Genomic DNA, 20,880 nt, shown 5'->3' on the forward strand with positions numbered 1-20,880 from the left:
CATAAGGATTTTTGTAAGAAACTTGCAGATAAATGATGTAGGATTACAAATATTATGTATAAATATATCTGACTTTTTTTTTGAGAAAGCAGGATTTATTGAGAGGACAGAAAAGCTCCCACAGTGGGAGGGGACCCGAAGGGGGTTGCCCTTATCTGACTTTTTAATCAGCTTTATTGAGGTACAATTTGTATGTAATAAAATTGACCAGTTTATATCATGAGTTTTAGACTGTTTCCTATCACTCTGAAAGTTCCTCATATCATCCCGTGTTTTTTTTTTGTTTTTTTTTTGGAGTCTCACTCTGTCGCCAGGCTGGAATGCAGAGGCACGCTCCCAGCCACCGCAGCCTCAACCTTCTGGGCTCAGGCGATCCTTCCACCTCAGCCTTCCAGTATCTGGAATTACAGGCACACACCACCATGCCCAGCTAATTTTTTGATTTATTGTAGAGATGAGGTCTCACCAAATTGCCAGACTGGTCTTGAACTAGTGGGCTCAGGCAGTCCTCTCACTTAGGCTTCCCAGAGTGCTGGGATTATAGGTGTGAGCCACCACATCTAACCATATCCCCTTTTAATCAGACCTTGTCTCTCGATTCCATCACTGGTTTCTGTCACTATACCTTTTGCCTCTTCTAGAATTTTACATAAATGAATCATACAGCATGTAATCTTTTGTATCTTGCATTCTTCACTTATTATAATGCTTTTCAGATTTGTCCAAGTTGTATGCATTATTACTGCATTTTTTTAAGTCACTGAGTAGTATTTCACTGATGGATATTCCATACTATATTTAAAATACCCATTTACCAGTTGATTTTTGAATGGTTTTTATTTGGGGCCATCATGAATAGCTGCTATAAACATTTCATATAGGCTGGGCATGGTGGCTTACGCCTATAATCCCAGCACTTTGGGAGGTCAAGGTGAGAGGATTACCTGAGCCCACGGATTTGAGACCAGCCTGGGCAACTTGGCAAGACCTCATCTCTACAATAGATGAAAAAATTAGCTGGGCATGGTGGCGTGTGCTTGTAACCCAGCTACTTGGAAGACTGAGGCAGAAGGATCACCTGAGCCCAGCAGGTTGAGGCTGCAGTGGCCGTGACCGTGCTACTGCACTCTAGCCTGGGTGACAGAGTGAGACTCCAACTCAAAAAAACACATTACATACAAGTCTTTGGATATATGATTTTATTTTTCTTCGGTAAATGACCTATAAATGGGCGTGGTGGGTCATGGAGTTAAGTATGTATTAAATTTTTTTTAATTGCCAAATTATTTTCCATAGTGGCTGGAAAATCAGCAGTGTGTAAGAGTTGTAGTTGCTCCACATCCTACCAACACCTGATGTCAGTCTTTTGAATATTAGCCATTGTAGTGGATATATAGTGTTATCCTCATTGTGGTTTCAGTTTGCATTTCTATGATGACAAATGATGTTAAGTGTCTTTTCATGTGCTTATGCGCCTTTTTTTTTTTTTTTTTTTTTGGCGTAAGTGTTCATATTTCTTACCTATTTTAAAAATCAGATTGCTTGTTTTATTACCGAGTTGTAAGAATTATTTAGGCTGAATACACCCTTAATTAGGTATGGATTTTTGGGTAGGCTTTCTTCCAGTAGCTTTTCTGCTTGCTCGTTTTCTTAAACGACTTTCAAAGATCTAAAGCAAAATTTGGTGAAATCTGATCAACTTTTTCCTTTGTATTTTGTGCATTTCATGTCCTGTCTTACAAATTTTGCCTAACCCAAGGTAGTAAAATGTTTCTCTTTTATTCTAGTGTTTTATAGAGTTAAGGCTTATATTGTTTTTTTGTTTTTGTTTTTGTTTTTTGAGTTGGAGTCTCACTCTGTCACCCAGGCTAGATTACTGGGTGCTGAGATTACAGGCTGAGCCACTGAACCCAGCCTCTGTTGATGTTTAGTGTTCATTTCAAGTTAAAAATTACTGTGGTATAAGGCTCAAGGTTCAGCCTTTAATCCCAGCACTTTGGGAAGTGGAAGCAAGAGGATGGCCTGAGCCCAGGGATTCAAGACCAGCCTGGGAAACTTGCCAAAAAACTTGAAAAAAACTTGAAAAAATTAGCTGAATGTGGTGGTGCATGCCTATAATTCCAGCTACTTGGAAGGCTGAGGCAGAAGGATTGCCTGAGTCCAGCAGGTCAAGGCTGTGGTGGCCATAAGCATGCCACTGCACTCCAGCCTAGGTGATGGAGTGAGATACTGACTAAATAAATAGATAGATAGGTAGCCAGTTATTCTGGCATCATTTATTGAAAAGATTCTCTTCCTCATTGAATTACCTTGGTATCTTTTGTCCAAAAAAATAAAAATCAATTAATTATGTTAGAGTGTATCTATTTGTGGACTGTGTTCTGTTCCACTGGTCTGTCATTATACCAGTACTGTTTTGATTGTTGTAGCTTTACTGTTTGTTTTGAGGTTGGGTACATTGATTTACACCTGTAATCCCACCACTTTTGGAGGCCGAGGCAAGAGAATTGCTTGAGCCCAGGAGTTTGAGACCAGCCTGGGCAACATAGCAAGACCTCATCTCTACAAAAAATAAAAAAATTAGATGTGGTGGTACACACCTGTAGTCCCAGTACTTGAGAGGGTGAGATAGAAGGATCACCTGATCCTTCTGTGCCTGGCCTGTTCACTCTTAAATATGGTATTAGCTGTAGGTTTGGGAGGGATCCTATTACTTACATTTTTACCATTGCCAGGTGCTCTTTATTTCATTGTGTAATTTCAAGTTTCTGTCTGCATTCACTTTCCTTTTGTCTGATAAATCCTCTCCTAGCATTTACGATGTAGGTTTTCTGATGACATTCTCTCAGCTTTTTCTGAAAGATAATCTTGCTGAAAATAAAATTCTTAATCAGTTTTCTTTGGGTACTTAAAGGACGCTGCTTCAGGCCAGGCTCTGTGGATTGCCTGAGCCTGTGGGTTCAAGATCAGCCCAGGCAACTTGGCGAGACGTCGTCTCTACAATAAATTTTTAAAAATTAGCTAGGCGTGGTAGTGTGTGCCTATAGTTCCGGATTCTTGGAAGGCTGAGGCAGAAGGATTGCTGGAGCCCAGCAGGTCGATGCTGGGGTGGCCATGAGCGTGCGTCTGCACTCCAGCCTGGGCAACAAAGTGAGACTCTAACTCAAAAAAAAAGATGCTGCTTCATTGACTTCTGGCTTACGGGGTTTTTGCTGTCATTCCTTTTTCCTGTGTACAGATCATCTTTTTTTCTTCAGGCTGATTTAAGATTTTCTGGTCATCATTGGTTTTTGGCAATTAGATGTTTTGGTACAGTTATATATTTATTCTGCTTGATATTCATTCAGCTTCTTAGATATGTGGGTTTATAGTTTTCGTTACATTTGGAAATGTTTTGGCCATTATTCATATATTTTTGTTTCCTCCCCTTTTTTTCTGAGACTAATTACACAAATATTCATTTCGTGTTTGTTTCCCTCTTCCTTCTTGAACATATGGGAGCGTATTTATAATAGCTTTTTTTTTTTCATTTAAAGACATGTAATTAGTAGCTAGAATGTGTGAAGAATAACTTTGAGATGTAGATATGGAACTCAGCAGATAAACTGGGGTTGTAGTTAAGAATTGTGAAGGTGTGTGTCCCTGAAATCTTTTTTTTCCCCCAGTAGCTTTAGGGAATACAGATAGTTTTTGGTTACATGGTTGTACTGTATAGTTGTGAAGGAGTCTGGGCTTAAATGTACCCACCACCCTTTTCTGTGCACGTTGTACCTGATAAGAATTTTTTGTCTTCCCATCCCTTTCCCTATCCCCCTTCTGAGTGTCCAATTATAAATATTCTTGTCTGCTATTTTTTTTTTTTTTTTTGAGTTGGAGTTTCACTCCGTCACCCAGACTGGAGTGCAGTGGCCGCTCTCGGCCACCGCAGCCTCGACCCACTGGGCTCCAGCGGTCCTTCCGCCTCAGCTTTCCGAGTAGCTGGAACTACAGGTGTGCGCTACCACACCCAGCTGATTTCTGATTTATTGTAGAGATGAGGTCTCGCTGCCCAGGCGGGTCTCGAACCCGCGGGCTCAAGCAATCCACTCACCTCAGCCTCCCAAAGGCGCGGGATTACAGGCTGAGCCACCGAGCCCGGCTCTTGTCTGCTTTTTTTATTTGTCATCTTTGCATTTATTGGATCTGTGTCTATTGATTGGTTTTTCTCCTGCTTCTTGGTAGTTTGTGATCTGTTGCCAAACATTGTGATTTCCCATTTTTGGGTATTACATTTTATTACATTATTTTAAATTTTTTTGCATTTTATTCTAAGATACAGTCAAGTTACTTGGATTCTCTTTGATCTTTCATGGCTTGTTCTCAAATGCCGTTAGTGTGGGTTTAGAACAGCCTTCTGTTAAGGGCTGATTGGATTTACTGCCAACGCGATACTCTTCTGAGGACTCTACCCATTGCCCTGTATATTGTGAGAGCTCTTCAATGAAGTTGTAGGACTGCAATTATTTCTAGTTCTGTGTGAGATCTGGGAATTGTCTGGCCTACTGCTTTCCAGTGTTTCTTTGCGCAGTACCCAGTTTTCTCTCATGCCTGTTTCGTTATTTTTAGAGATGAGGTCTCACTGTCACCCAGACCGGAAGGCAGTTGGGTGGTCATAGGTCACCACAGCCTCGAACTCATAGGCTCAAGAGGCACGCATCACCATGCTTGGCTAATTTTTAAAAATTTTTTGTAGAGACAAAATCTTGCTATGTTGCCCAGACTGGCCTCTCTAACTACTAGCCTCAAGCAGTCCTCCTGCCTCAGCCTCCCAAAATACTGGGATTACAAGTGTGAGCCACTACACCCAGCTCATACCATCAAAGTCTTGAGGGACTCTGCAGGTCTCTAGAATTTTCTGTGTAGCTCTTCTTCTAGTACTTAACACGCTGTCTTATCCTTCCCAAATCTTTTTCTCTCTCCTTCCCTCCCTCTCACCCTCTCTTCCCCTCTCCCCCACCCCTCATTTCCTGGAGACCACTAGGTTCTAGTTGGGTTCTCCCTTCCTACATAGGAGACTGGAAACTGCCTCCAGATAGAACAGGGGCAAATGTGAAACAAAACTTTGCTTCCTTCCTTCAGAGATTATAGTCTTGTGCTGTTTTTTATCCAGTGTCTGATAACTTGTTTCATATTTTGTTTTGTTTTGTTTTGTTTGTTTTGTTTTCTAGTTGCTTAGAGTAGAAAACTAGATCTAGTACTTGTTACTCCCTCATGGCTGGAAGCAGAAGTTTCCGTATATGTGATACTACCTAAAGTGGATTTATGCCACTGGTTCTCAGGTTTTAGGCTGAAAGTTTTTGATACCCATACTATTGTCATTTATTGGTTTCCTTTTCTCTTCTTATGCACTTTGAGTCAGCTCTTAACAAAAGTAAGAGAAAGTCATTTGAGCACCTCAATACAGGGCACTTTAAGTAGTAAAATAATTTGTCCCTACCTTCAAATAGATCTTGTCAAGTAAATGGCATAGGAAAGCAGTGGTAGGTTGAGAAGGGAAGGCTAGAGCCAGTAAAAATAGTCCTTATTTCTTAAGTCTAAGTATGAGTGATCAAAGCTGAAAAATAAGAATCACAGAAGTGGTTATGAATTAAGACTACTTGCAAATAAGATTAGTCTCAGTAAGGGAGAGGGAAAAGCACGGGTGAAAAGGAGGAAAGACTTAAGTGAAGAAGGGGAAATTGGTGCTTTAGAAAGAAAATGAAGAAGGAGAGGGTGAGCTCGGACTTGGTTGAGGAACAGAGTGTACTTCCATTAGAATGCTGCTCTGTTGTGAGGGCTGACGTTCTGATGGCATAGTGCAAAGAATGTGTTATTCCCATGTATTTTTTAAAAGATTACCAGCTTTTTAGGGATGCTAATAACCAAGATGATATTGGACATTCTCAGAAAATGTAGAAGATTGGTTTTGACTTTATAATGTCATTTTTTTCAGTTCCTGTGACCTTAAGTACACAGAAGGAGTACAGTCCCTCAACTGGACTAAAATCATGAAGACCATTGTTGATGACCCCGAGGGCTTCTTTGAACAAGGTGGCTGGTCTTTCCTGGAGCCTGAGGGTGAGGTGCGTGAGTGTGGGGTTTCTTTTCTGGTACACAGTGTTGCCCCCTATCATTTGGGCAGTTATCAGAATGGCATATAAGTAGCACATAAAAGACCAGACCAACTGGGAGAAGCTCTGAACACAACTTGGCATTATTGTTTTTCCAAATTAGTTTTACAGGTAAATGATAAATTGATTGGGCAATAGTAGCACTGATAAAATTTCTCTGAAGTTACAAAAACTGTTCCCCAATGATTGTCTTGGTTTTTTTGGGGGGGGGGGATTCTTGCAGGCATTTTGCAAAAATTATTTCCTAAAAAATGGTCCTCCTACCTCTGCTAATACATTATTACAGAGTTTCTGTTGTTAATTTCCTGGATAAGGAAGGATGAAGTAAATTGTTCAGAAATATGAATTAGTTATTCAAGGTATCTAATAATTGTACCTTACAAGTAATTTCAGGCAAATCATTTTATCTCTTGGTCTCTCCGATTTTTTTTTTCCTCATAAAAGGCTGGCATACTGAGTGGGTTGAATTAATTAATAAGGTAAATGTGAAAAAAAGAGTAAATAGTATTATGCTCTTTCTGACTCACTAGGGGAGTGATGCTGAGGAAGGGGATTCAGAATCTGAAATAGAAGATGAGACTTTTAATCCTTCAGAAGATGACTATGAAGAAGAGGAGGAGGACAGTGATGAAGATTATTCATCTGAAGCAGAAGAATCTGGTTAGTCTTTGTAGGGAAAATTTTTTCATGGCTTCCTAATCTAATATAATTTCTGAAAACTACTTTTTTAGACTAAGGGAAGAATTCTGTCATTCCATTCATTCTTGCGTAGTAACAAATCATTTTTATTTCAGACTATTCTAAGGAATCATTGGGCAGTGAAGAAGAGAGTGGAAAAGATTGGGATGAACTAGAGGAAGAGGCTCGAAAAGGTAATCATTTTTTTTTTTTAAGTTTTTAAATTTTATTTATTTGCACACAAATTTTTAATGCATTTCAGTATTTTGAGGTGTTAGTATTAGTAGCCTAATAGAGTAACAAAAGAACACTATAAAACTGATTTGGAGCCACAGTTGCAACTTCATTGACCAAAGCAGAAAATGAAGCCCGTACTCTCCAGTGCGTATGACTCTGCCTAACTGGATGCTTTTTTTCATCTGCTCAGGTTTCCAGTGTACACATAATCATGACAGCCATATAGTCTTGTAAGACTCCAGAACTAGCCTCTTCAGTTTCCAACCCTAAATCCTAAGATGGTCGAGCTTTTTGGGCTTCTTCCAGTTAAGGAATGTCTTTATAATACAAATCTAGCTACTCTGAAACCAAGCCCCAAATACAAGTTAAAGATGACAAGGAAATATTTATTATCTAGTGTGTAGCATCGTGATAGGTACTTTTCATAGGTTACCTTATTTAATCCTTGAATAATTTTCCCTTTTATAAATAAACCAAGGCTCAGAAAGGTTGAGTACTTTCCCAAGATCACACAATTAGCAAGTGACTAAGTTTAAAACTCAGGTCTGACTCCAAAATAAAACCTGAAGTTTACCAAATGCTAATTAATAATGCCTCTGTCTTCTTCCTAGCGGATCGTGAAAGTCGTTATGAGGAAGAAGAAGAACAGAGTCGAAGTATGAGCCGGAAGAGGAAGGCATCTGTGCACAGTTCAGGCCGTGGCTCTAACCGTGGTTCCAGACACAGCTCTGCACCCCCCAAGAAAAAGAGGAAGTAACGTCTGAACTTTGGGCCTGAGTTCCATTTTTCCTCCAGCCAACCCCTGAAAATTTTACATGACATAGAAACTGTATTTTTCCTTTTGTTTTCATTTGAAGTTTTGCCATTTGTGTTTATGGGTTTAGGGGGCCATTTGTGTGGACCAATCTACTCGGGGATTTCCAGGCCCACCAGGACACGTGCCAATGGCCCCATTCAGATGGCAAGGGAGGAGGTGTTCTTGAAGACGGGCGGAGGCTCCCGCTATTAATAAATACCGTTTCATTCCTCTCTCTTCCTGTCACCTACCAGGACATCGATGGCTTCTGACATCGTATTTTGTGGTGTCTCAAAGCTATATTTCCAAGACAATAGTACAAGGTGACCCTTAACTACCTGTACCATGGTTCTTGACCAGCAGATTCAGTCTACCATCCTACCCTACTGCTATGACCTTCCTCATGTCTCTTTATGTTTTATCTTTGCAATGCTCAAGAAAAGGTTCTTGGAATTTGCTAATGATTGTGATAAACCATACAACTTGAGCTAGTGAGGCAGATTGGGCTGGCACCTTCGTCTTGAGTTTTCCTGCTTTCTTTCTTTCCTCATGTAGATTCTGAGGTATTCCTGCTGCCTTGGAAGACATAAGAAGCAGTGACACTCCCTGGCTTGGTTATTTCTCCTTAAAAATTCACACATGGTACAATGATAGAAGGCAAAGTTACTACTGTCTTCTTATTTTTCCTGATATGTCTAAGGAAGAATAGTTTGTGCCTCATGTACTGTTTCTAGCAAAATCTAGAGGAAGGCTCAGAAGAGGCAACGTTTAGATCTGGAAGGGGCAAGTCATATCTTGGGCTTAGAATACCCTGACAAGAAAAGAGAAGAGGAAGGGAGGCCTTATCTACAACACAGCCTCTCGTCACTGCTGCTCCTTATTTTTACCTGTCTTGCATTGCCCTGTATTTCTCATAGTTCTGTTGAACAGCTTTTTACGTATTGGGGGAGTTTATCTTGCCATCCTCCCCTTCTGGTTCTCTGCACCCGCCTGTTCCACTGCAGTTTCCTCTGTGTTCTGTGACTAAGAGGAGGGGGGAGGGGTCTCTGGTTTTATGTTTGTTTGTTTGTTTTTCTCCTTAGCAGTAGGACTTGATATTTTCAATTTTGGAAGAACTAAAAGATAAATAAACTGTGGGTTTTTTTGTTGTTTTGTTTTTATAAATTCACCTTTTGTGACTGTTCTTTCGCAGTTCCTTAAGCCTGCTTCTCACCTGGTAAAGCACTAAGGCATTAGAGGAGAAATGCCTTTAATCCAGTTAGTATCACAAAAACAAACTTTCATCATTCTAAACTTTCATCAGTAGGTTGAGAGATACTAGACATCACAGTAAACCAAGCTCATATTCTAGCAAGTTACTTTATAAGAGACTTTTTACTGTGGTTCCCTCGGAGACTAGAGACTTTAGAACGGATTAGCACTTGTTTCTTCATGAAAACAAATCCTCCGCCATCTCCTTGTAAATAGTCTGGAGGGCAGCAGCTGCTTGAAGGGACACCTTCAGTCTTCCTATTGGAGTAGTCTGGTCTTCAGGGCTAACAACTGAAAGGAAAAGAAGAGTGTCAGGCGGCAGCTGCCTTCAATTCAACACTTGTTACCTGTTATTTATCTGGGTATATGCTGGGGATAATAAGTGATTGAGGTTACTGGCACATTTCATAGGATGGACTCAGTTTAGTGGAGGAGAAAGGAAAATAGGATCACTACAATATAGTGTGTAGGTGTTGCAACAAATGAAAGCTCAGGGTGCTTTGGGGACACACAAAGGGGCACCTACTCAGGATAGAAACATTGGAAGAGGATTTCTGGACATAATTCATGAGCAAGTCTTTAAAAAGTAGAAGATACTCTAAGTCATGAGACCATAATGTGGTTGGAAAACTGCAAGGAGTGGCAGAAATTAGCCTGCACAGGACTCGGGGGCCAGGTCAGAAAGGGCCTTGTTGGTCTAAGGAATTTGGTCCAACTGAAGGTATTAGAAGTGTCTGTTTCTGTGTAAGTTCCAGGAAGATGACTATTATTTGGAGTACACAATTGAAGGGGTACAAGTAGACCAGGGAGAGGAGTTATAAGGCTACCGTGGTAATTGTAGGAGGAATGAAGGTCTGAAGTTTAACACTGGGAGTGGAGAGGTGGGGACAGATTCAAAATGCTTAAGAGGTAAAATCAGTGTTGTGGTTGGATGTTGGGAGTAAGAAATAGTTTGGAATCAAGGATAAGATGGAGGTGGGTAGGTAATACAAGATACAAAGTTGTAATCATGGGAGTTTGGGGTACCAGAGGGACACAGGTAGTGATATCTATTAATCTGGTGTAATTCTAGATTGTATTAAAAATCTGGCCTAGAAACCTAGATTTGAGGTCATTTCTAGACTAAATTAAACTCTTGAGAATGAATGCAATTGCCCAGGAAGACAGTATATGGAGGAAAGCAAAAAAGACCAAGGAGAATCGAACAGTTGAAGTAATAGACAAGGAAGAAAAACCTGCAAAGGAAAGAAGGACCACCCAGAAAGTCATGGGGAGTTAAAATGTCCTAAAATCCAAGGGAGACCACAGTTTAAAAAGGAGAATGAGCAGTGGCATCGAGGTTTAGAAAGGTCAAATAAGATAAGTAATAAAGCTAGTTGGATTTGGCAATTAGGTGAAACATAAGAACAGATTCAGTAAAGTGCTTGGAATGGAAGTGCTAAGAGTAGGAAATACGAGATGGTTATTGTGGACTGATCAAGTATTTCAAGGAACTGAGTTTTGAAGTGATAAGGGCTAGGAAGCAGAGTTTTAAAAATCAGACCCACGTGTTAAGCCTGAGTGACAAGGAGACCATCATGAGGAAATGACTAAATTTTTCTTTTGATTATTAAACAAATCAAAGTGAAAATCAAGTATGCATTGGTTTGTGGAATTTTGAGGTCACTGGAATAGACAAGTGGATTTTCCTTATGTGCAAAGGGCATGGAAGTCAGGAAGAGCATGCCATGTATAGGGATGGATATCGGAGAAGAAACTGGGAGTGGGTTGGAAAATAGCTAACACAGGTCACTTGTCATGTGCCAGGCACTGTCCTGAGTTCCTTCCTCAGACCTCCTGTCATCCTTTACTTAAATGTTCCCTTAATCTTCAAAACAACCTAAGAGGGTCTGCTATTATTCTCATTTTATGGTAGAGGAAACACAGAGAGGTTAAATCATTTGCTCAAGATCATAGTTGAAAATATACTGGAGAACCTTACTAAAGTTTTTTTTTTTCTTATCAACTGTGGTCTTCTAGATAAAGTATCAACTTTGTAGCCTTGGTCTGAGGAGTATTCCTCAAAAAAAAAAAAATTAGCATCAGTAAGCATAATTTTATATCACAATTTAGTAAACACTATATAAAATAAGTTTCACAAAACAATATGTGTAATGTACTCTGATATCTTCTTTCCCACAGTTTTGCTCTGCTTGTTTCAAATCCTGGTGGTGACCTACTAATTAAATTTCAACATCCAACTGCATGTTGGCAAAAACATTGGTCTAGTAGATAATCTTAAATACCTAACAGGAAAAAAAAAAACTAGACTGGATACGGTGGCTCAAGCCTGTAATCTCAACCCTTTGGGAGGCCGAGGTGAGAGGACTGCCTGAGACCATGGGTTTGAGAACGGCCTGGGCAAATTGGCGAAACCTCATCTCTACAATAAATCAAAAAATTAGCTGGGCGTGGTAGTGTGTGCATGTAGTTCTAGCTACTTGGAAGGCTGAGGTGATGGGATTGCCCGGATCAGTGCTGGGGTGGCCATGAGTGTGCCACTGTACTCCAACTAAAAAAAAAACAAAAATAAAAAAAACCTCACAGATCTTAACAAATAAGATGGGTGAAGTCCCAGGTATGTAAGGTAATGGAAGCAATGAGGACAAAGCAGACCCATATAAAGGCATTAAAACGCAAATATTTTTTTTTTTTTGAGTTGGAGTCTCACTCTGTGGCCCAGACTGGGGTGCAGTGGCCGCTCCCGGCCACAGCAGCCTCGACCTGCTGGGCTCCGGCGATCCTTCTGCCTCAGCCTTTCAAGTATCCGGAACTACAGACGCACACTACCACACCCGGCTAATTTTTTGATTTATTGTAGAGATGAGATCTCCCCAAGTTGCCCAGGTGGGTCTCGAACCCGCGGGCTTAGGCAATCCGGCAATCCACTCACCTCAGCCTCCCAAAGCACAGGATTACGGGCTGAGCCACCGAGCCCGGCTGCAAATATTTTTAAAACATGCCGATCTACAGCAAACTGTAAAAGGATCTGAGAAGAATACAATGATCAAATTTACTATTAGAAACATTTACTGTAGTGGATGGAAATGGAGTGAAAGAAACCATTACAGAAAGACCAGTTTAGAAAACTTACAGTCATGGGAATGTTGTCAAAATACAAATAGAAAGGATAGGACTTGGTGACCAATAAATGCAAGGGAAGAGAAGACAAGTTGGTGTCTTTAAGAGACTGGGTGCATGATAACACATTAACAGAAGGAGTGTCAGCTGCCTTTACAAACCTTACATGCTCAAGAGAGGTCAGAAATTCTGATCTTTAGTTTTGGTTGAAAAGAAAAGAACTTTGCTTTTAAAAGTTCTCCACCTCAAACACTGGAGATTCAAAATAAATTTTAGTTGTAATAAGGTATATGAGAGCTAAAGTATTCAAGTGATTAATTTCATACTTGATCCAGGAATAAAAAGATTTCAATCCAGTTTAGTCTCATCAACTTCACAGTGATAATTATGTATTGGAATGTTAAAATGAAAAGGTATACATTACTAGCACGATTTCCTTATAAATAAATGGAACTTAGAAGCACAGAAAGATTACTTGCCATCTAGCTCTTCCTCTTGAATATCTCTTCCTGATTCCAGGATCTGCCACAGATCAAAATATGCATATCCTACTTCTTGGCATTCTTTCTTTTCTTCATCCAGAGGATCACTTACCACTGTAAACTTTAAACTAAAAAAAAAACAATTTCATTTAACTCACCACTGCTGGGATACTTCATGCTTTTAAAATAAGGGGCCAGACTCTGTGGCTCAGCCTGTAATCCTGCGCTTTGGGAGGCTGAGGTGAGTGGATTGCCTGAGCCCGCGTGTTCAAGACCTGCCTGTGCAACTTGGCGAGACCTCATCTCTACAATAAATCAAAAAATCAGCCGGGCATGGTAGCGCGTGCCTCTAATTCCAGCTACTCGGAAGGCTGAGGCGGAAGGATCGCCGGAGCCCAGCGGATCAAGACTGCTGTGGCCAGGAGTGTGCCACTGCACTCCAGTCTGGGCGATGGAGTGAGACTCCAACTCAAAAAAAAATTTAATTAAGTAAATAAAATAAGGATAAAAGTAATCATAAACAATACAGTGTCATCTCTGATCACCTTTCCCTTGCCTCCATTCTACAAGATGACAATAAGCAAAAAGTAAATAATCGGTGTAATTTAAGTAGCAACAGGCCTTTAGTAGAGGGAACTAAGACTCTTGAAATGATGTTCTACTAAGATGGTTTACAATTTTGTTTAAAGATTTAACATGGGCCGTGAAGGTGTTATACAAAAAACCCAGGATTATGGAAGTTAAAAGGAGAACGTTTATTTATTTTTATTTATTTATTTTTGAGTTGGAGTCTCACTCTGTCACTGAGACTGGAGGGTAGTGGCCGCTCCTGGCCACTGCAGCCTCGACCTGCTGGGCTCCGGCGATCCTTCCGCCTCAGCCTTCCAAGTAGCCGGAATTACAGGCATGCGCTACCACGCCCAGCTGATTTTTTTTTAATTTATTTATTGTAGAGATGAGGTCTTGCTGCCCAGGCGGGTCTCGAACCCGCGGGCTCAGGCAATCCACTCACCTCAGCCTCCCAAAGGCGCGGGATTACGGGCTGAGCCACCGAGCCTGGCTTATTTTTGTTTTTGAGTCAGTCTCACTCTGGTCACTCAGGTTGGAGAGCAGTGGTATGCTCACAGCTACTGTAGCCTTGACGGGCTCAGGCAATCCTGCCTCAGCCTGCCAAGTAGCCAGAACTACAGGTGCACGCCATGACGCCTGGCTAATTTTTTTTTTTAATTGTAGAGACAGGTCTCACCAAGTTGTCCAGGTTGGTCTCGAACCCCTGGGTTCAGGCAATCCTCTGGCCTTCACCCCCAAAATGCTGGGATTACAGGTGTGAGCCACTGTACCCAGCATATTACTTTTTTAAAAGCAAATATTAGCTAATAGAGAGTATCAGGGATAGGACTAAAAATTCAAGCCTTAAAAGCATAGCTAAATAAGATTAAGCTGAAAAGAAGGAATTACTGAAAAGGACATATTCTCAGTCCATCAGGCACTATTCATTTATGACTCAGTTTCTGTACCATTACTGAGGACTTCAACAACAGAAAAGAGATAATGCTGACTTCCAGGAAAGGGATGGTAACTAGCATTACTGTGCGCCAGGCACAGTACCAAGGGCCTTATGCGCACTATGTTATCTCAGTTTTATCTTCACTAGATCATTCAAATTAAATAATATCACAAAGATCATAGAGCTAATAAATGAAAGAGTCAGAATTCAAAACCAGGTCAACCTGATAACAAAGTCAGTGTTCTTCTGTCTGCTATACTATAATGGCAAAAAGAAAGTCAAGCTGAAATCCATCAAAATCTGAAATTGCGTGGAAAAGGATTACCACTGTAGGGGAATATAGAAAGAGTTCTGGGAATGCTGGGAAAAAAAAGAGTAAAAGCTAAATTTAACATTAGCACAGAAGGGAAATAACCAAATGACTTTGCATTCCAAAAGTTATCAGTACGCTGTGTGAACCCACAGTGATGTCGAAGTCAAATTCACTGTTTATTTCAGTCGGCTGCTTTTTCAGTCTATTCTATGACCAAATGAAGACAAAGTAAAAACAGATCAAACAAATGTATTGGCCCTTTAGAGGAGTCATAGATTAAAACACCAACCGTGTATCATTTCTTAACCCACATGTATGTGGAGTCAGGGTTGCCAGATTTAAAAAACAAAACCCATATGCTGACTTCAATTTGAATTTCAGCTAAACAGTGAATAATTTTTTTTTAGTGTAAGTATGTCCCATGCATTTATCTGTAAACTCTAAAAGGATGTCTTCTCAGGTTATAGGCATAATAAGGACAGTTGACTTTTTTAGAACTTCAAAGGAGCCGGGCACAGTGGCTCACATCTATAATCCCAGCACTTTGAGAGGCAAAGGCAAGCTCAGGAGTTCTAAATCAGCCTGGGCAACTTGGCAAGACCTCATTCTCTACCATAAGTAAGTAAATAAATTAGCTGGGAGTAGTGACATACACCTGTGGTTCCAGCTACTTGGCTGAGGTGGAAGGATCACCTAAGCCCAGCAGGTTGAGGCTGCAGTGGCTGTGAGCGTGCCACTGCACTCCAGCCTGGGAGACAGAGACTTAACTCAAATAAATAAATAAATAAAACTTTAAAGGATATCTAGAATTTACTTAGTTATATCAAAATAAAAATATTCCTGCAAAGAAATAATTTTTAAAATTTAAATAAAAATGTATATGATAAAGGTACAATATTTGGTAAGCTAACTATAGTACTGCATGTGTGAAAGCTGAATCAAATTATCTTAGAATGTCAAAGTATTTTGTTAATTCCATTTGGTCACAAATAAATTGCTGTCACACAAATAAAGTGCCTATTAGGCCAGGCACGGTGGCTCAAGCCTGTAATCCCAGCACTTTGGGAGGCCAGGGTGATAGGACTGCCTAAGCCTAGGGGTTCCAGACCAGCCTGGGCAACTTGGCGAGGCCTCGTCTCTACAATAAATAAAAAAATTAGTTGGGCATGGTGGCTCAACTGTAGTTCCAGCTACTTGGAAGGCTGAGGCGGCAGGATCACCTGAGCCCAGCAGGTCGAGGCTGCAGTGGTCATGAGCGTGCCGCTGCACTCCAGCCTGGGCGACAGAGTGAGAGTGACTCAAAAAAAAAAAAAAAAAAGTGCCCACTGAACTGGCATGGGTGAGAAATGAGCTAAACCTATGAGACTCTAAAATTAATCAGTCATAAACATGAATTAGACTCAGGTCGAGAGGAAACATTAAGAGCAAAGTAACTCCAAAGAAGTTATTAAAATATTCAGCATCAGCACAAAAACACGTTCGCATTTCGGAATTCCTGTCTGACATCTCCTTTCTTTCTTAGTGGAGAGCGGATGCTTACTGTCCTTGCTCCGGATCTTGTCCATTCAGCATGGTGAACAGAAATTGCCTTCGGCCTTGCTGCTCCAGCGGGTCCAGATCTATCACTGGATTAAGGGTAAGAGGAAAAAGCAAAAAAAATATACTGTTGCTATTTGGGCACTAAGACTTCCATAAATGGTGGATGCAAAACAGTGATAGAAAGCACAGGTTATTGTATGCCTAATCCTGAATTGTACCCCACATCTTTAAAATAGGATAAATAAATAATTAAAATAAAATTTTAAAAAAGCAGACGTTAGCAAACTATAGCCTCTGGGCTGGCCACCTGTTTTTGTAAACAGAGTTTTATTGCACACAGTAATTTGCTTATATATTGTCTATGGCAGCTTTTGAACTACAATGCCACAGTTGAAAAGTTGTGACAGAGACTGCATGGCCCCCAAAAGCCTAAACTGTTTACTATTTGACAAAAGAAAACGTTTGTTGGCTGCTGACATAAAGGAAGCATTATAATCTGCATCGAAAGCTGTTCCTGCTGTATGCCAAAACAAATGTGCTGTCACCACTCCACTGCTGGTAAGAATTCTAAAACATTGATTCTTTCGAGTTTGGGTTTTGTGGCAGGGTCAGCTCAAGGCACCTACCTCAACACTGACCTCTACTTCTTCCTCTTTTTTTTTTTTTTTTTTTTTTGAGTGAGAGTCTCACTCTGTTGCCCAGGCTGGAGTGCAGTGGCCTGCTCACAGCCACTGCAGCCTCCACCTGCTGGGCTCCGGCGATCCTTCCGCCTCAGCCTTCCAAGTAGCTGGAACTACAGGTGCATGCCACCACGCCTTGCTAGTTTTTTTTTATTTATTGTAGAGATGAGGTCTCGCCAAATTGCCCAGGCTGGTCTCGAACCCATGGGCTCAGGCAATTCATTCACCTCAGCCTCCCAAAACGTGGGATTACAGGCTGAGCCACCGAGCCCGGCAAAAAAAAAGATGTTTCATGAATGGCTTTCTCAAATATTTACCTCCAATATACCCTTTCTTTAAAAGCTACTGGGGGAAAATGATCCATTAAAATAAAATAACACAAACGGAGGATGACACAGGACCCAGGAGACAGCAAATCCGGTACAGAAGGGAACTGGGTCAAATTCTCCAAGGGCAATAGTGGTATAATAGCTAAACGGTGGGCTTGGAAAAGAATGCGAGCATAGAGTAAGGTGTCCAGGAAAAAAGTGGACACTTGATTTGAAAATTTGGAAAGGCTGTTGAAGGATGTGAAAAGAATTACAATAGGTATAATGAAAATGAAAACTTGAAGCCAGAAAAAAGTGAAAAAGGAAATACAATTATTGCATACTACTTGCTTCTCCAAGAACTAATATTTACATATCCATAATAACAGAAACAATTAAAATAGATTTAAATAAAAATTAGGATCCAACTGTATGGGAGAGAAGGGACTTGGGTTTTGCACAAAAGAGCTAAATTTTATGGTCCAAGAAAGGAAGTCAGCAGATAGTGTCGAAAACTGGAGAATCAGGAAATTACAACAGAAACATTATTCAGAAGCTGGGGTGAGAGGATAGCTTGAGCCTAGGAGTTCTAGACCAGCCTGGGCAACGTGGTGAGACCTCCATCTCAAAAAAAAAAGAAAAAATTACTCAGAAATATGAAGGTAAATAACAGAAGAAATAGCTGGAAAAGTTAAAAGTGTTTGTGATAGACGGAGACAGGGAGAGGAGGAAGAGGGAGTGATTTGTGGAGAAGGAGTGGAGCAAACGACTGCTTATTTTAAAAACCTGTTTGGGCCTATTTGACATTTTAAAGCCATATGCATGTACTACATTGATAAACAAAATAATAAAACAGTTGGATTCACCTCATCAAAAATCCAGAGTAGTTCTCACCCTCAGTGTAAACATCTGTCAGTCTCCTTTCCCCACCCAACACACAGGGTGCCTCACCCTTGCTAAAGTGGAAGTGGATTTCTTCTCCTGGCTTTGGTTTCCTCAGGGATACTGGAGTCTCTGTCTCTGACAAGGGTAGATCGTAGAATTTGTACTCCACGTACACCTGCTTCACATTCTCATCAGACATAACTTCCGCCTCTGGGTACAAGGCCAGAGAGACAATTTCAATGCACATCTTCTCTGAATCCTGATAAGAAAAAAATGCTTATTTATTTCCCAGAGGTAGGTGAGGCTCCAAGTGCTCACACTCCATTCGATTAACACATTAACAGTATGCTTGAGAAATAAACCATAAGCATACTCCATCTAACACACTGCTCTCTGAGAACCAAGTTATCAGTAAAACTGGCACCAAAAGACAACTTAACTGAATTGCCACAGCTAATCTGTGTGAATTGTTTTGTTGTTGTTGAGTTGGAGTCCCACTCTGTCGCCCAGGCTGATGTGCAGTGGTGCGCTCACGGCTTCTGTGGCCTCAACCTGCTGAGCTCAGGTGATCCTTCCACCACAGCCTTCCAAGTAGCTGGAACTACAGGCGCGTGCTACCACACCCGGCTTATTTTTTGATTTGCTGTAGAGACGAGGTCTCACCAAGTTGCCCAGGCTTGTCTCGAACCACTGAGCTCAGGCAATCCTCTCGCCTCTGCCTTCCAAAGATCTGGGATTACAGGTGTAAGCTACCGCACCCGGCCATGAAATGTATAAGGGAGAACCCAGTAATTCTCTCCACCAGCCCAGGGAATCATCTCTCAATGTAAGCCTTTTTCAGCCATCTTCACATGCAAAAAGAATCAAAACACATTTTTGAACAGATAGCTTTTTAAAAAAATTTTAGTTTTTATTATTATTACTAATGTTTTTTTGAGTCAGAGTCTCACTCTGTTGCCCAGGCTGGAATGCAGTGGGATGCTTACGGCCACCACAGCCTCAACCTGCTGGGCTCAGGTGATCCTTTTGCTTCAGCCTTCCAAGTAGCTGGAACCACAGGTGCGCCACCATGCCTGGCTAATTTTTTGATTTATTGTAGAGACACGATCTTGCCAAGTTGCCCAGGCTCGTCTTGAATCCAGGGGCTGAGGCAATCCTCTTGCCTCCACCTCCCAAAGTGCTGGGACTACAGACATGAGCCACCACTCCCAGGCTCAACTTCCTTAATGAAAAATTAATGCACTGGGCACAGTAACTCAAGCCTGAAATCCCAGCACTTTGGGAGGCCGAGGCAAGAGGATTGCCTGAACCCATGGGTTCAAGACAAGTCTAGGCAACTTGTGAGACCTCGTCTCTATGATAAATCAAGAAAAATTAGCCGAGTGTGGTAGTGCGTGCCTATAATTCCAGCTACTTGGAGGGCTGAGGCGGAAGGATCCCCTGAGCCCAGCAGGTGGAGGATGTGGTAGCAGTGAGTGTGCCACTGCACTTCAGCCTGGGTGAGAGAGTGAGAATCTGACTCAGAAAAAAAAAAAAAGAGAGAGAAGAAAAGAAAGAAAAGAAAAGAAAAATTAGGCCGGGCTCAGGGGCTCAGTCTGTAATCCCCGCACTTTGGGAGGCCGAGGTGAGTGGATTGCCTGAGCCTGCGGGTTCAAGACCTGCCTGGGCAACTTGACGAGACCTCATTTCTACAATAAATCAAAAATTAGCCGGGCGTGGTAGTGCGCACCTATAGTTTCAGCTCCTTGGAAGGCTGAGGCGGGAGGATCGCTGGAGCCCAGCAGGTCGAGGCTGTGGTGGCCAGGAGCGGCCATTGCACTCCAGTCTGGGTGACAGAGTGAGACTCCAACTCAAAGAAAAAAGAAAAATTAATCCACCATTTTCCTGTAGTTAGGACCTAAAAGACCACCCAACTGATAGTGGAAATTTGGTAGCTGCTTCAGCCACCAAAGCAAACAACAGCCGGGCTTGGCGGCTCAGCCTGTAATCCCAGCACTTTGGGAGGCTGAGGTGAGTGGATTGCCTGAGCCCGTGGGTTCGAGACCTGCCTGGGCAACTTGGCAAGACCTCATCTCTACAATAAATCAAAAATTAGCTGGGCGTGGTGGCGCGCGCCTGTAGTTCCAGCTACTTGGAAGGCTGAGGCGGAAGGATTGCCGGAGCCCAGCAGGTCGAGGCTGCGGTGGCCAGGAGCGGCCACTGCACTCCAGTCTGGGCGACAGAGTGAGACTCCAATTCAAAAAAAAAAAAAAAGCAAACAGCTGACCAGTGCCTCCTGTGCTCACCTAAGTGCATGTCACCAAGGAGGTCACCAGACCACCCTGCCTTCCCACAGGAACTCCAATACTTTCAACTCTAATTCAGAGTCACTGCTACCACCACTGTCCTCACTTTTGATTGTCCCTGCATCCATGTTGGCATTAGGGGTACCAGGAGGAGGGGCTGACATCCCTCCAGTTTCCAGAGCTACAGAGGCCAGCATAAGTCCCCTTCTTCCACAGTGTTGGCAGCAAGCCAGTGTCATGACACCAGTAATGAGTCAATCCAGAACGGTGCCCCACCAGCCTTAGTTCTCCCTTCCATCTGTGAGCATCCTCCTGGCTATTGTTTTCCTCTAGGCTCCCAGGTCAGTGCCCTAACTTCTCCAAAGACCTGCCCTCATCCCATCTTTTATTTTCTTAGAAAGCAAGTGGATGGGAGGTGGAGGTGAGAGGATTGCCTGAGCACAGCGGTTAGAGACCAGCCTGGGCTACTTGGTCAGACTTCATCTCGACAATAAATAAATAAAAAAAAAAAAATCAGCCGGGCGTGGTAGCGCATGTCTGTAATTCCGGCTACTCGGAAGGCTGAGGCGGAAGGATCGCCGGAGCCCAGCAGGTCGAGGCTGCGGTGGCCGGAAGCGGCCACTGCACTCCAGTCTGGGCAACAGAGTGAG

The 20,880-nt window shown here is 41.9% G+C and overlaps 2 protein-coding genes across 2 annotated transcripts in view; one reads left to right on the forward strand and one right to left on the reverse strand.

The window, feature by feature from the left end:
* Positions 1 to 9,020, forward strand: part of SUPT16H (SPT16 homolog, facilitates chromatin remodeling subunit) — a 41,249-nt gene extending 32,229 nt beyond the window's left edge. Inside the window, exons 23-26 of the mRNA XM_008062396.2 lie at positions 5,972 to 6,101; positions 6,680 to 6,809; positions 6,944 to 7,021; positions 7,676 to 9,020. Of these exons, the coding sequence (XP_008060587.1) occupies positions 5,972 to 6,101; positions 6,680 to 6,809; positions 6,944 to 7,021; positions 7,676 to 7,821 (484 nt within the window). The 3' untranslated portion in view covers positions 7,822 to 9,020. The remainder of the gene's footprint in view (positions 1 to 5,971; positions 6,102 to 6,679; positions 6,810 to 6,943; positions 7,022 to 7,675) is intronic.
* Positions 9,021 to 9,208: 188 nt separating this feature from the next.
* The window catches only part of RPGRIP1 (retinitis pigmentosa GTPase regulator interacting protein 1), a 61,971-nt gene continuing 50,299 nt past the window's right edge, over positions 9,209 to 20,880 (reverse strand). Inside the window, 4 exon segments of the mRNA XM_008062397.2 lie at positions 9,209 to 9,402; positions 12,711 to 12,841; positions 16,074 to 16,158; positions 18,012 to 18,204. Of these exon segments, the coding sequence (XP_008060588.1) occupies positions 9,290 to 9,402; positions 12,711 to 12,841; positions 16,074 to 16,158; positions 18,012 to 18,204 (522 nt within the window). The 3' untranslated portion in view covers positions 9,209 to 9,289.

The sequence above is a fragment of the Carlito syrichta genome, unplaced genomic scaffold (genome assembly GCF_000164805.1).
Source record: "Carlito syrichta isolate Samal-C Ts95f unplaced genomic scaffold, Tarsius_syrichta-2.0.1 Scaffold305690, whole genome shotgun sequence".
Taxonomy (NCBI): Eukaryota; Metazoa; Chordata; class Mammalia; order Primates; family Tarsiidae; genus Carlito; species Carlito syrichta.